The sequence below is a fragment of the Aedes aegypti genome, chromosome 2, assembly GCF_002204515.2.
Source record: "Aedes aegypti strain LVP_AGWG chromosome 2, AaegL5.0 Primary Assembly, whole genome shotgun sequence".
Taxonomy (NCBI): Eukaryota; Metazoa; Arthropoda; class Insecta; order Diptera; family Culicidae; genus Aedes; species Aedes aegypti.
This window is the reverse complement of record NC_035108.1, coordinates 230,664,347-230,678,960: the sequence shown is the minus strand read 5'-3', so window position 1 is coordinate 230,678,960 and position 14,614 is coordinate 230,664,347. Positions and strand designations below refer to the sequence as shown.

Genomic DNA, 14,614 nt, shown 5'->3' with positions numbered 1-14,614 from the left:
CACAGAAAATGGAAAATATTCGCCTCTGTTTCTTGATCAGAATGAGAGTGTGTCAGTGAATGTTACAAGTGGTGACACACACTAATCGGCGCAAAACAGTTGGTGGGGTGTGTCTGTCTTGTTTTCGTTCATGGCTTGTTACCTTCCACGAATGATAAATCTCATGCGTGTTGTATGAATGCAGGCGAATAAATGGGATGAAATTATGGCTCGTGTGTCAATGATCGTTAAAATTTCCAAAGCCTGCAACCAATTTTTGTATAAATCTTCAATTGCATCCGAGGTTCAGAACGATTGCACAAAACAGAGAGACAGAAAATAGTTTACAGGTTTACTAATTTTACTTATCGTGTCTTGTTGTATGATATAGTTAATTCCTTTGTTTTTTTTTCATAAAGTTACCGTTCAATGTTACCTAAAATAGTAATCTTAGTTGATCTGCTGTTGCACATTTTTTTTTCAATTCTTTATTTGTATCGTTCCAAACACATTCATTTCTTATATCTAGGTGTTCTGTGTTAGACAACACTATCATCCTTATTTGGTAAAACACAATTAAGCTTTTTTTTACATTTTGTTAACAACATATTATATTTCATTTGCCGTTTGTTCCGTTTGACATTTGTTTCGACATTGGATATTCTATGTAACTCATTGGTACTATACCAAAATTTTATTTTGAATCCTCTGCAGAGCTAAACAGCTAGCCCATATTAGTACAGCATACAACATGGCTGGCCTAAAAATCTTTTCGAAGATCAGAAGCTTGTTCTTAAGACAAAGTTTTGATTTTCTATTAATAAGTGGATAAAGACATTTTAAATATTGGTTACATTTGGCTTGTATGCCCTCAATGTGAATTTGAAAGTTATTTTTTTATCTAGCATGAACCCTAGATACTTAACTTCATCTGACCAATTTATTGGAACCCCTCTCATCGTGACAACATGTCTACTTGAAGGTTTCAAATAAAGTGCTTTTGGTTTATGTGGGAATATTATAAGTTGAGTTTTGGAAGCATTAGGAGAAATCTTACATTTATGCAAGTATAAAGAAAAAATATCCAAACTTTTTTGCAATCGACTACAGATTGCATGCAGGTTTCGTCCTTTGGCGGAGGGAGAGGTCTGTGTCATCGGTAAATAAAGATTTTTTACATCCCTGAGGTAACTCAGGTAAGTCAGATGTAAAAATATTGGTCCCAAAATGCTTCCTTAAGAAACAGCAGCTCTTACAGAAAGTCTTTCAGACTTGAAGCTCCGACAATTAACCTGAAGTGTACGATTTGACAGATAACATTGGATGATTCTAAGAATGTATGTTGGAAAACACAAGTTTTTTTTTAATTTTACAATCGTGTCTTCATGCCATACACTGTCGAATGCTTTTTCTGTGTCTAGAAGAGCAAGATCAGTAGAATAGCTTTCAGATTTGTTGGAACGGATCAAATTTGTTACACGTAAAAGTTGATGAGTGGTTCCATGGCGGAATCCGAACTATTCATTGGGGAAATTGATTTTTTGTTTATGTGAATCATCATTCTGTTCAAAATGACCTTTTCAAAAAGTTTACTTCTGGAGGAAAGCAAACTGATTGGACTTTAGCTAGGAGCTTAGCATTTTTCCATTTGTCAAGAAAATATTCCAACTGAAAACATTTGTTAAATATATCAACTAAGCATAATAAGCTACTTTCTGGAAGTTTCTTGATGAGGATGTAAAAAATGTCATCATCACCCAGGGGCTTTCAAATTTTTTATTATAGTTCTCACTTGTTCCAAATCAGTCTCCAAGGAATTTTAGAAAGCGTTCTCTTGATTCAGAATGTACATAAAACATTTATTCAAGCTTCAAGGGTCCTGAAGTTTGTACCATGAAGTTCGATAAATGATCGTAGAAATTTATCCGCGTGGATTTCAACAGTTCTCTGTCTGTCCGCTTTGTGCCATTATTTGCACCCAATTTTAAACCTAAGTTTGAACCGAAGTACAAATGTACCGGGTTTGGCGTGGTATACTGGTACATTGACGAAGCGCGTTCGCGGTTCAACACAAGTTGCAAGGTTCAAACCAAAGGGGCTGTCCATTAATTACGTAAGTGTTAATGGGGGGAGGGGATCTGAGATTTCTTAGGCGCCATACAATTTATTTTTAATTTTCGTACAAAAAATCTTACCATGAGGAGAGGGGGGGTTGAAAATCCCTGAAAATTATCGTACGTAATTAATGGACCGCCCCAAAGTTGAACTTCTTTTTTGTTCATGGGAAGACTGCTACCTAGATTTTGAGTTGGCCTGAGCATCGGCTAGCAGCCTAACTACAAGGGATAGCCAGAATGATTGAGATAGGTAACATTTTACCGAAATTCAAATGCTTACGGCTTTTCGAAAAATGGATGAAATTTGCATTCAGAAGCATTCGACGGCAGATTTGGTCTAGTTGCTTGGTCATGCATATTGGTCACCGAACACCGGAGTTGTTCCAGATTTTCCAAGGCCATGTCCAAATCACATGTTGTCTGTTGTTTGTAATTTTGTGCGGTGTGAAGTTGTAACTAGATCAATTTGACAATTTAATGCAGCCGGACGCATTAAGTTTCGTAGGACATCATGCGGAATATGGTCTTTTCTTTAATCTGGTTCCAGAAAATATTATCAGTCATGTTTGTATTTCCAATCATGTACATATTATCCGAAATCAACCAACAATGTAACGATACCCGGTACTATATCCCACTTAGCCACACGATCACAAACCAAAAGTAGGAAGGCGGCATCCACAAATTACGTAACGCTCTAGGGGAAGGGGGAGTAGGCTCAAGCGTTACGGTTCATACAAAAATATGAAAATTTTCATACAAAAAGCATTACGGAGAGGATCAAAAATTTCCAATTTTAGCGTTAAGTAATCAATGAACGCTTCCGAATACATTTTTAAACAAAAAAAATAGACGCTCAATTTTATGTTATTATGTTATATTTTTCACTCTATTTCCAGGTTGATTCAAGAGGAAAAACAATCAACCGAGGCTCGTGCCGAGGAGCTGGAATCTCGTGTTGGAAGCCTTGAACATATGAACTTACTAGCGAGAGGAAGATCAATGGAAAGGCAAAGTCCACCGTTGAGCGGTAGAAGCACTCCAAATAGTCCAAATCGTGACTACCTCCACAAATATCACACAGTAAGTTTTATCATCAATGTATATCTATAAAAATGAACGACAAACGTTTGTGAGCGCATAGCTTCAGAACGGCTCATCCTATTTGTACCGGGTCTATTTGGTATGGTTAGTTTTCACGCAAAGATTTTTTAACATTAGCATGGATTACCGCTTCGTAATTGTACTCCGTGATTGACCAAAACAAAAATAAACGCTCAAAACCAGAAAATATATTCGGCAATCAGATTTTCCATTGATTTTTGTGCTTTTTATTTGATTTGATTGACTTTTTTCCACATTTTTTTTGGTTGCCAAAACCAAATTATTGCACACTTCGAAAACACTCGCATCCTGTTATTGCACACTTAGAGCTCAATTATTGCTCACATTTTTTTTATTTTGCTTTTTGCGTGGAGTTGACTCGCTAGTGTAGAGTGTTCTGGTCAGATGACGGCGTGATATAACATTCCAATCATTAAATTTAACGAATTACGCCGAGTTTGCATGATGATTCGATGAAATAATGTTTTTATCAAAGCAAAAGCCAATAGGAGTACAAAACTGCATTTTGTTCTGTCAGTTTTGTTTTGCTAAATTCAAACTGTCCGAGCATCGAGGCTGTCCGGTCATAGAGGACTTCCCCCTATATTCTGTAACAATAGACATTGTATATCTCGCGGCCCATAGCCAATACAGTCAACTTATGTTCATTGCACTAAACCTGTAGCCCACTTAGTGAAAGACTCTCACTAATCGGGCCACCAATTAAAACATAGCCCACTTAATGATAGTGCAACGAAATAAAATCGACTGTAAATTACACTACAGCACAGCTGCTGGCGGCGCGGCTTTAATATTTGCAAAGAAAAACTAAGTTTATCTAATAACTTCACCGCATTATGAAACCATAACATAAATCTCCATTTTCGTTGAAAAAAGATTTGACTTCAATAGAAGCCATTTTATTGCGGGAAATATTTGGCTCATGGCATAACAATTTGGGTGCTACTTAAATTGCGCTGTGCACGATAGTTCAATATCGCTTTAAGTACATGATTTTGAACTTTTTAATTAGAATCAAACTGCTGCTAGCAGGAATGAAGTATTCATTAGTGTTTAGCATTAATATTAGGGTTTCAATTCATTACATCAGTGTAATATTTCCGGAATATTGGCAAGTGTGCAATAATTGGGTGGTGTGTAATAATTGGCAATTTACCCTAATTGTTCTTCACTATGTTCTACTTAATCTCACACATTCATTTTATTTCATTTGGGGCCAAAAGGCGGAAGCCTAAAAGGCGATAACTCATTAGGCAAACTATCAGAATGCGGAATTACAAAAGGTCGAAGACAGAAAAAAAACACATTGCCAAAATTACCAGAAGGCGTAAATACCAGAAGATAGAAAGTACCGAAAGGCAGAAAATAAACCAGGGGGAACTTGCTAGATTCGAGTGGCAATTTCATAATAATAAGGTGGGGGTTATCCCGAACGGCCTTGGAACGCGGTTTTATCCCCCTAAGACCCCCAACTACCCTATTACTCTTCCTCCGAAACATACATGGGGGGCACGTCTGAACCACACGATTATAAAAATAGAATGTATATCGGATCTTTCTCGCTAAAGATCATTATTTGGTCTATATCTTCATAATCAGAAGGTTTTAAAATATGTTATTGGTGATTTTTTCCACACATTTTGTATAAGCTAAAATGCGTCGAAAAACGTGTTCTTCATGGGTTTAGTATAAAAAAATAACTAAAAAGTGCAAAAAATCAAAATTTCCGATGGATTATTTTAAAACTTTTCAATTATGAAAATATAACCCAAATACTGAACTCTAGCGAAAAAAATTCCGATGTGGACCAGAAATTGGAGAAACGGGGGTCAACGAAAGCTTTACACTGCTTGTATGGGGTATACAAAAATGCATGACTAGACATGACATCGTATTTTTGGAATCCTCAATAATAATTAATCCGATCTTTTCTGTCTTTCGGTACTTTCCGCTGTTTTGGTTTTCTGCATGCTTGTGTTTTCCGCCTTTCAGCTTATTCTGCCTTCTGGTAATTCTGCCTCTCGTTCTTTTCCGCCTTATGGTATTCTGGGTTCAGACTATCTATTTTCTGGTCAGTGCTGTTAAAGGTCAACATTTTGGAAAAATTAAAATGTTCATAGCACCCTCGCATACAAAACATCGCATTAGCAAATTTTGGCAACCGATAGTAATTCGGAAAGGGTCACCGGGAAAAACAACCGGGAAAACTAGGAACGATGATATTGGCAATATTCAAATGTCAAAGTCACGTGATATTAACATTTAACAGCCCTGCTTCTGGTAACTCCGCCTTGTTGTTTTCGGCCTTTCACCCTATCACTGCTCACTCAGCCACACTACCCGTTTAAACATTCTGTATTGTTTTTAATTAAAAAAAATACTATATTGTATCTTATAAATGGTCAACTGACATCTGATGTTTTCATACAATTGTACGTTTGAGAAAAATCTGGTACTTGAGGCCAGTGTTGAAAAACTCGTGCTTGCAAGTGAAAAAAATACTCACTCTTGTACTCGTTTGCGAGTAATACACTGTGAGTTATTCGGGGCCTTCCTTAGCCGAGTGGAAACAGCAAAGCCATGCTGAAGATGCCTGGATTCGATTCCCGGTCGCTCCAGGATCTTTTCGTAATGGAAATTTCCTTGTTTCCTGTCACACGATATACGAATGCTAAAATGGTAACTTTGGCAAAGAAAGCTCTCAGTTAATAACTGTGGAAGTGCGCATAATAATACTACGCTGAGAAGCAGGATCTGTCCCAGTGAGGACGTAATGCCAAGAAGAAGAAGTGAGTTACTCATCATTCACGCGAGAGTATAACGTTTTCTCCAGACCAAATAGACAAAAGAGCCACAACACTGATTTTTAGAACATTTTTTGCACATTATCCACACATTGCATTCTCTGACCATCACTACCCTTTCTTTGCCTGCCCTACACGCTGTGAACTAGACTATGGAAATGCATACAGTTGTGTTTAGAATTATAGTAGTGAAGCCGATTTTCATACAAAATGCTCAACTTTGGCATGCTGTAACTTTGTTTCCATATGAGCAATCGGCATGAGATTTTGGCAGTGAACTACAAATATAGGGTAGGTGTACCAGTTATGGCCATAGTGGTTCGCTATTTCGCCATACGTGTTAACTTGAATTTCTTCACATTTTGAAAAGTTTTGTGTGATTTAGCAGTAAGATAAAGGATGTATCTAGACGTTAAAACTTTCAAGAATATAAAAAATGTGAAAGTTATCGAAATTTCACATATGGCCAAATAGGGAACCACTATGGTCATAACTGGTACACTTTCCCTACTCAATTTTATTAGCACAAGATTTGAAAATTTTCACACTACCAGCTAAAAAGTTAAGTACCAGGTAAAATCGCTCAAAATAATAGTAGTTTTAATAATTTATATATCTGCTGTATTTTGAGTTTTTGAATTTTTCTTTATTCATCGTTTCAACCATTCACACCCAAGCTATGGATGTATAAACAAGCCAATTTTTTACAGAATTGTTGCTGAACAAAAATTTACAAAAAAAAACTACTATTAATTTGAGCGATTTCACCTGGTGCTTAACTTTTTAGCCGGTAGTGTGAAAAATTTCAAATCTTATAATAATGAAATTGAGTATATTTGTAGTTCACTGTCAAAATTTCATGCCGATAGCTCATATGGAAACAAAGTTACAGCATGCCAAAGTTGAGCATTTTGTATGAAAATCGGCTTTCACTACTATTATTCTGAACACAACTCACATTTTGCCTTATGAAAGGTGGAACAGTTAATGCAATACGAACGCCTTATGTATCGTTTTAGCATCAACTCACATCAGGCGTCGATAGGCGCGTGGTGTACGCACGGGCCTAACGATCGCAAGGTCCTTGGTTCGATTCAGGTTGCCGCGAAAACCTTTTTTTGTTTTCAAAGTTTGGGTTTATAAGGCAAAGCTATGAACTTCAACCCGATTTATTGTGGCGAATTTTCATAAGTGGTTCCTATGTATTTCGATAGTCCATTTGCCTGAGTGCAGTCTGCCTAGTCCTGGCTCTATGCTTCTTCTTCCCTCGTCTAGACAGAAAGAATCTGCCGTCTCAACCCCATCATGCTTTTGAAGCTACTCACGCTCTTCCTTTGATAACGGTGATATCTACCAAGGGCTTCCAGCCCTTCGCCGTACTGAAGGTCCTTTCCCAGTCGGTCGCTTGGCCGCGATTGCTTCGCACTGCTTCTTTCGCCAGCCATGCTTTCGGCAGAGCGACCGGTACCGCGGTCCGCTGAGGGCTTTGTTTAGTGGCGCGTCTTGTCGTCCGGCGGGCCGACTTGTTCCTTCGTCGGATCCTACGTTGTCCCCGCTCCGTAGCAATACGATATCGGCTCGCACCGGGGTGATCCATGTAGCCCAGTGATTGGCTTACCGTGATGACACCAAGAAAAGGAAATTAGAAAAAAAAAACTGCTTTTGACAGACCCGTGTAGTTTTTAGCAGATACCGGTTTTCCGGATGCTTGCGTTGCACCTAGTGCGGCTGATGGCCTGTGTCGGCTGTTTTTCCTGTTCGAAGAATGCTTTGCGTCTTTGATTCCGTCGGCAGTCTGGTGGTTTTTTTTGATTACGATAGGCTTGGCCAATCCTTAGTAGTCCTTCGCACGGACCAAGACTCACGTGCCTTGACACTCCCTCCGATGCAATGGCGTCTTTTCAGCTCACGACAATCGTATTCCGCGGAACTTCCCTGGATCAGCGAAGCAGGCGCAATGGATTCACCGTAACCCTGTTATTTGCACCGCGGTACACCGCTTTCCTGAGCTGAAAAGGCTGGGTTCTTCGGTTTCTTCGGAAGCACTTTTGTTTTTATTACAGTGGCATTATTTCTGACAAAGGTCAAATTTACCGTAAAGGACGTGTGCAATGAATGGCTTAAGTGTGAATTGTGCTTAAATTTACTCTCGTGTAGCTTACATTCAAAATGAACTTTACATATAACTCACTCACGTAAAGCGTAATACTCGCAGTGAGTATGACGGCATTACTCTTGGCGGGTGATTGAGCAAGCTACTCTTTGTGAGTATGGAGAGTGACCAATTCCCGACGCAAAATAAAATTGTACTTTAGTTTGTAGTAATTCATTGTGTTAACAGCGGCCGTCTATATTGCATTTTTTTTATTATGGATGTTTAAAAATTACTGAATTCAGAATTATTTTTGAAACATGGAACAACAATTTAAATCTGCGATATTTCGTTTGTGTTCAAATTCATTTATGCTCGATTGGTTGCTAATTTCTGACGGTTCAATTGGCGGCTCACTCCTTTTCGCATTTCCCTTATTCAGACTCGCTATACTGCCCATACTCGCATAACAGTCCCATTTGATTTTTCGTTACTTTTGAGTTAGCTTCATGAATAGTATTCATTTTTAGTGTACTTTCTAAAATAAAACTCCAAATTGTATCTTTGTATGGACAAAATGTGAAAAAAATACCAAACCATGTGCGTCCCATATTGAAAGTACCCGCAAAACAGTCCCATTCGATGATTATGAAGAAATTCAGCTAAACCTATTCCTGTGATGAATTCTGAAAGCTTGCATTGCGATTTTCCTTATAGAAACAAATCAACAAATCAGGAAAGCACAAATCAACTATAATCGAGAAAAACTCTTATTTTTGTTTTAAAAAGGTTTTACTATAACGACTTCTTCTGTTTTTCGATTAATACTAACACCACATCAGGCTAGCTGCCTGTAAACTAAAATAAAGCAAAATAGTTTTCCTGAGACTATTCTTCTGCTCCATTCACACTCTTCCTGCGGCCAATCATTATCAGATTCTCCGGCAGGCTGAAGTCCAACAGCGAGATGCGAGAAGCTTGTTTTGCCGCCTCAAGATTGCGCACATCGTCGCTAGTGTTATATGGTCAAACTAAGTGTTTTCAGCACTTGCCTGTCGAGAAACAGGAAAGCTCCTGACACCCATCAGGATTATCTATATCTTGAGAACCACCATTCGTCTTCATCAAGTGGACCAAAACGTGTTCTATTCACCTTTCTTTGATAGTTTTCAAATCCTTCACCCGTCACGTGCTGTGATTTCAGCAAGCTTTCCATATGGTCGACCGAAACGGTTAATTTGAATTCCGGAAATCTTCATCATTTTCTCAATTAAATATCATCACTGTACAGCTTAAGAACTTCAAGGGACATTATTACTATTTAAATATAGTTGATAACTGAAAGCTGAAAGAAAAGTACATTGCAATCGATCGTAAATTTGAACAAAAATGTGTCAAGATGCACGATAACAAAGTAAGCGAATTCCCAGTAATGGGACTGGTATGCGGGTATTCAAGCGTTTAGCGAGAGAAATACTCGGATAACGAGTCCCATCTGCAATAACCCTAATTTGGATAGCAAAAAACAACCAGTTTTACTAAATTTAAATTATTTACGGTTTTTGCACATTGCAATGATAGTATATTGAGCAATACCACCGGCATTTACTACTTCCAGCAGCGGAAGAACGAAAATGGAGGGTTTTATGTTTAGAGGCGTTTTTCTGGACATCGTGATTTTCCTAATGGGACTGTATTGCGAGTATGGGCAGTATATGTATTGCGCATTTCTTCCACCACTGGACTATCGCAGAAATTTTTACAAGTGCGGAAACGCTAATAAAAGTGCGCAATTGCATCAAATCGGGTAGGTGTCTTTGGGGGACTTATTCTTCGTAAATCAAAGAATAAGTGCTCTGAAGACACCAACAGGATTCAATGCAATCCCGCACTTTTATTCACACTTTCGTACTTATGAGGCCGCACTTCGCAGTCCAGTAGTGAAAGAAATACACACTAACATTCGCATTTTTAAGATTTTGATGTAATCTGGCTTTTAGTTTTCAAACTATACATATTTTCAGCAAACTTAATGTAATCTGCAAATTTATCCTAGAAAACTCGAAAAAATACTAAATGGGCTTCGTGGCTGTTACGCATGGTCCATCGAAGTTAATAAAGTTGAAGTTATTAGAAAAATCAACCCACGCGTTTTAGTGCAATTCAAATCCAATCCGGTGAAAACCCAAATCCCTTGAGCTACCGTCGAAACATTTTGGTCCATCCGAACCGGATTTTGTGAGTGGTTTTCCCGGATGTTGTGTCTGGAAGTTGTTTCTGTCTGTTGTGTTGCTGTGAAAAAAGCACCAAGTGCACAAATGCGGTCCGTGACCGAAAGACACAAGACGATTATGTCCGTAGCATAGTGCGTGTTTAAAAAAACCAACCAATTTCAAAGCTCTAAGCATCATTCTCTTCAAAATTAAATTTATGAAAAGTTTGTAGAACATCAAGTTTGTCTTAGTTGAAAGTAGTTTTCTCCAAATTATTCCTCTTTTTACTAAACCAATTTTTTTTTTGACCGTAACTTCATGAACACTTAATCGATTTCAAACCTTTTTATATGATTTTGAACCAAATTTAGTTGTTTTTAAACCATAGGTACAACAAATCAACTTAAAAATAATTTGGAATTAGTTATTTTACAAACACTGCCCAAAAACATGAATTTTCAATGGAAAACACATTTATCAGTTAGACGTTAATACATAAGCTAGCGTCCATTTATTACGTAACGCTAAAATTGAAAATTATAGAACGAAGCCACACCTCAAATTTTCAAGAGCATAAGACTTGCGGACTACCGCAGGATAGCAGGGTTTAATGTAGGAGCTTTTCGTGTGTAGACTGTTTGCGCGCCTAGACTGAAAGCTTGCTAGCGTGTAAGAAGAGGTGAAAGTTGATTCAAGAATAAAGGCAACTGAATGAAAGGCATGAATGAACAGGAAACATTCCACTATATGGCTTCGCGGAGTAATGTTCTCGCGAAGAAATCGAATTTGAAGTTATTAGAAAAACCAACCCACGTATTTTAGTGCTATTTAAATCCAATCCGGAGAAAACCCAAATCCCCTGAGATACCGTCGAAACACTGTCCAAAGCTTGCTTTTATCAATTTTAGCAAAATAGAATGTTCAAAACAAGAACAATAACTTCTCGCGTTGAGTATCATACATGCGTATTTGCAGTGATCGATTTCTCTTCGTCGATTTTCTCTTTGGATCAGTACACGAAATTCAATCGATTTTCGTAACATTTCGTGTTGTAGTACGATTAAGGACGGTGTATATTTTCTACTGAATCGAAAATAGGAGTTGAAAATAGTCGCTCGGTGCAGTAATAAGCTAAGAGAAATCGATCACTGATCTGGCGAGATTTGAGTTTTGGAAGGTTACCAACTAAATAAGTTATGATTTGAATATTGATTGTTTCTTTTAAAATCTAAATCAATTATCAAAGTGATAATGCTAAAACGATGCTCGGAAAACGATTTCCAAGTTTGATTGAAGAACTAATAATAATTAATCCAACCTATTTAACTTAAGAGCAGATATGCCTATTGCAGTTCGAAGAAAAAGTGGTGTGATCTAATCAGTCCATCGATTGTGTAGCTACGAGAGCGAGCGATGGGACCAGACCCACATTCGTTTAACTTGCAATTCGTAATTTCACGATTCCGGTTAGTCGTGATTATATCATGAATCGCATCACTAACCAAAGGTGATTCCTAGATCCTTACCTTATCCCACTAAATTAATATTCTTTCCTTGACAACTGTGGAGATGCAGAGGTATAATCGATCTCTAGTAACAATGGTTGTCTAACTGACATTCCTTCATTTTCCAGATGACCGTATTGGGCCGTATTTTGAACTCTAGATTTATGCACTTTAAGAATGGTTAGATAATAGCATGTCCCATTGATTAAATCTCTGTGCAACTTCGATTGTTCTGATCAATTAAGAAGTGCAACCACGAAGCGGTCACCATGCTAACACACATACACACTCTGAAAAACTTGGTATACAAAGGTACTTTCTTAACAAGGGAACAAACGAATAGAACCCAACCAAACTAGATATTTTAATAAAGAGTAGTGTTCGCGATAGGTAGCCACTTTAACAATCATATATATGATATCTCATTGGATCCAATACTTCAACTCTAAGATGCTGGCGTGTTGTATTGGCTTTCAGGACGTTGTTTATTTGTTTACACCAACAGACGTTGCTTAGTTGTACAATGTCAACATTTTTCAACTTCACAGGCTCCAGCCTCCATGTCACCCGCTCATTTACATCAATATGCTGTTTCTATGAACCAAGGACAACTATCTGAATCACTCCCATCTAGTCAGGTATGTTCTATCTCTCAATCAATAAAAAAATACTACAAACATACATCGCAATGCATTTTTCTAATCAAATTGTATGAGAATCGACAATGACATTGCTGGCAGTGTAAATATGTGATCGTCAAAACATTAAACCATTGCATGAACTATGTAAACATTTTTGTTTTATGGATAAGACGCCACTTATTGAGCTCATTATACTCCTAATAGCCCTAACGGTGGCCTTCCTTAGCCGAGTGGTTAGAATCCGCGGCTACAAAGCAAAGCCATGCTGATGGTGTCTGAGTGCGATTCCCGATCGGTCCAGGATCTTCTCTTAATGGAAACTTCCTTGGGCTCAGAGCAGTGATTCCCAAAGTGGGCGAATTCGCCCTATGAGGGGCGATTTCCAGCTTCAGGGGGGCAATAATTTGTAATTCTGAATTTGGGGGGCGAAAATTTTAGTATTATGGAAATTGGAAATTCATTACAGGCAAAACTCGGCTTGATCAATAACAAAATATTGGTATTCATTGTTTCCACTTCTAAAACACAAAAATGGAACTAATAGTTTTCCCTACCGATAACGGTGATCTCAATGATTTGTGATTACAAATATCATTGGAAGCATTGTTGAAGTAAAAAAAGTAAAAAAATATGTAAGAATTCATTACAATCGTCACATTTAGCTTTTTTTCACAAGCTAATCTATGCAATTCTCGATTTTTCAATTTCAACCGGAACTCAGCTAACAAAATGCTTTCATTACGAAGGCCACGAAGCACGATTCACTGATACTGGGCTTCTATTTTCTGAGATCTTATGAAACTTCTTTACTCGATTGTGCAAATCTCGATTTAAATTAGCCGAGACTGAGCATCCTATACAAAGAGCGATTGTCTTTTTAATACTCTATAAAAATATCTGAATGTTGTCGGAAAAATTCTTTCAAAACCACAAAAAAAAATGTTTTCGTAATTTTTCAAGAAAATAAAATAGTAAAGTGTTACCTTTAATATTTTTTCGTTAATGGCTTTTCACGACGAGTTCACCACTCAAATAGGAGTGAAAACCTTTTCTGGATATTTACAAATATTTTTGCTCTCAAAGCTCTGGATTGGAAAAAAATGTGTTCTCAGAAGTATCCAATGTTTCTTAATCTTATGTGACATATTAAGATATAACAGATAAGAGAACATTAATCCACGTTTAACGAACCAAATTTGATTAGATTTGTAAAGCAGGGAGTGGAACATCATTCTATCGATAATCGCAGTTTAGTGAAACCCCTAAATCACATAGGATTTTCGCTAACGTATTTCGAATCGATTTGGTTGATAAGTAAATTATCATGCACGGGAAAAAAATCTGTGGTAAAAAATACTATTGTAGCTGACTACGCCCATTCTTGAAACTACCATGGAATTTCAGACCAATTTACCATGTTTACGGTACAGCCCACCACATTACTGGTACATTTGACAGAAATAATTTACAACAATCTGATTTCGACAACAGACATGGTAAAATCAAGCGCATTTCTGGTCTGCTGAAAATTGCCGGTGCGATCGCTTAAGTTAACCCCCTAAAATGGTAGTTTTTACCGCACAATTTTTTTGCGTGTGGAAGCTTATGAATGTAATAGTTTTGCCATGACTCTTAAATACTTAAATTAAACCAGTCAACTTCCCATTTTGACCAATTTACGGGACACTTATGCTAAGATATTGATCAAAGCTTCAACATAGTATAGTGTTTAGTTTTAAATTTTCATTTGGTCTCAAGGGAGCGAAAGCCAAAAAAAAAAGTTTGAGAAACACTGGCTTAGAGTATCATCGTACTTGCCACACGATATACGAATGCGAAAATGGCAGTTTTGGCAAAGAAAGCTCTCAGTGGAACTTAAACTGTGGAAGTGCTCATTGAACACTATGCTGAAAAGCAGGCTCTGTCCCAGTGATAACGTTATTCCCAGAGTAAGAAGAAGAAAAATCCCTAGCGGTGATATTGTTAATCTTTGCGAAATAAATAAAAATTACTACAAAACTTAGAAATGTTTGTCGATTCTGATATAATCAAAGGAAAGAAAATGTAATCATAAAAACACATCAACAATGAAGCCATCACTACTCGGAACAAATGTATTATTTTAATAATATCAATGA

At 37.4% G+C, this 14,614-nt stretch overlaps 1 protein-coding gene across 7 annotated transcripts in view; it reads left to right on the top strand.

Annotated features, from left to right (window-relative positions):
* The window catches only part of LOC5569985 (liprin-alpha-1), an 88,690-nt gene that overhangs the window by 34,123 nt on the left and 39,953 nt on the right, over positions 1 to 14,614 (top strand). For 6 of the 7 annotated variants that reach the window (XR_002500398.1, XM_001658822.2, XM_001658820.2 and 3 more), the window contains exons 12-13: positions 2,996 to 3,179; positions 12,384 to 12,473. Coding sequence is in view for 6 of the 7 variants with exons in the window: in XM_001658822.2 (XP_001658872.1) it covers positions 2,996 to 3,179; positions 12,384 to 12,473 (274 nt within the window). In the remaining variant the exon portion in view is untranslated. The remainder of the gene's footprint in view (positions 1 to 2,995; positions 3,180 to 12,383; positions 12,474 to 14,614) is intronic. The other variant, XM_021844326.1, reaches the window with a different exon arrangement.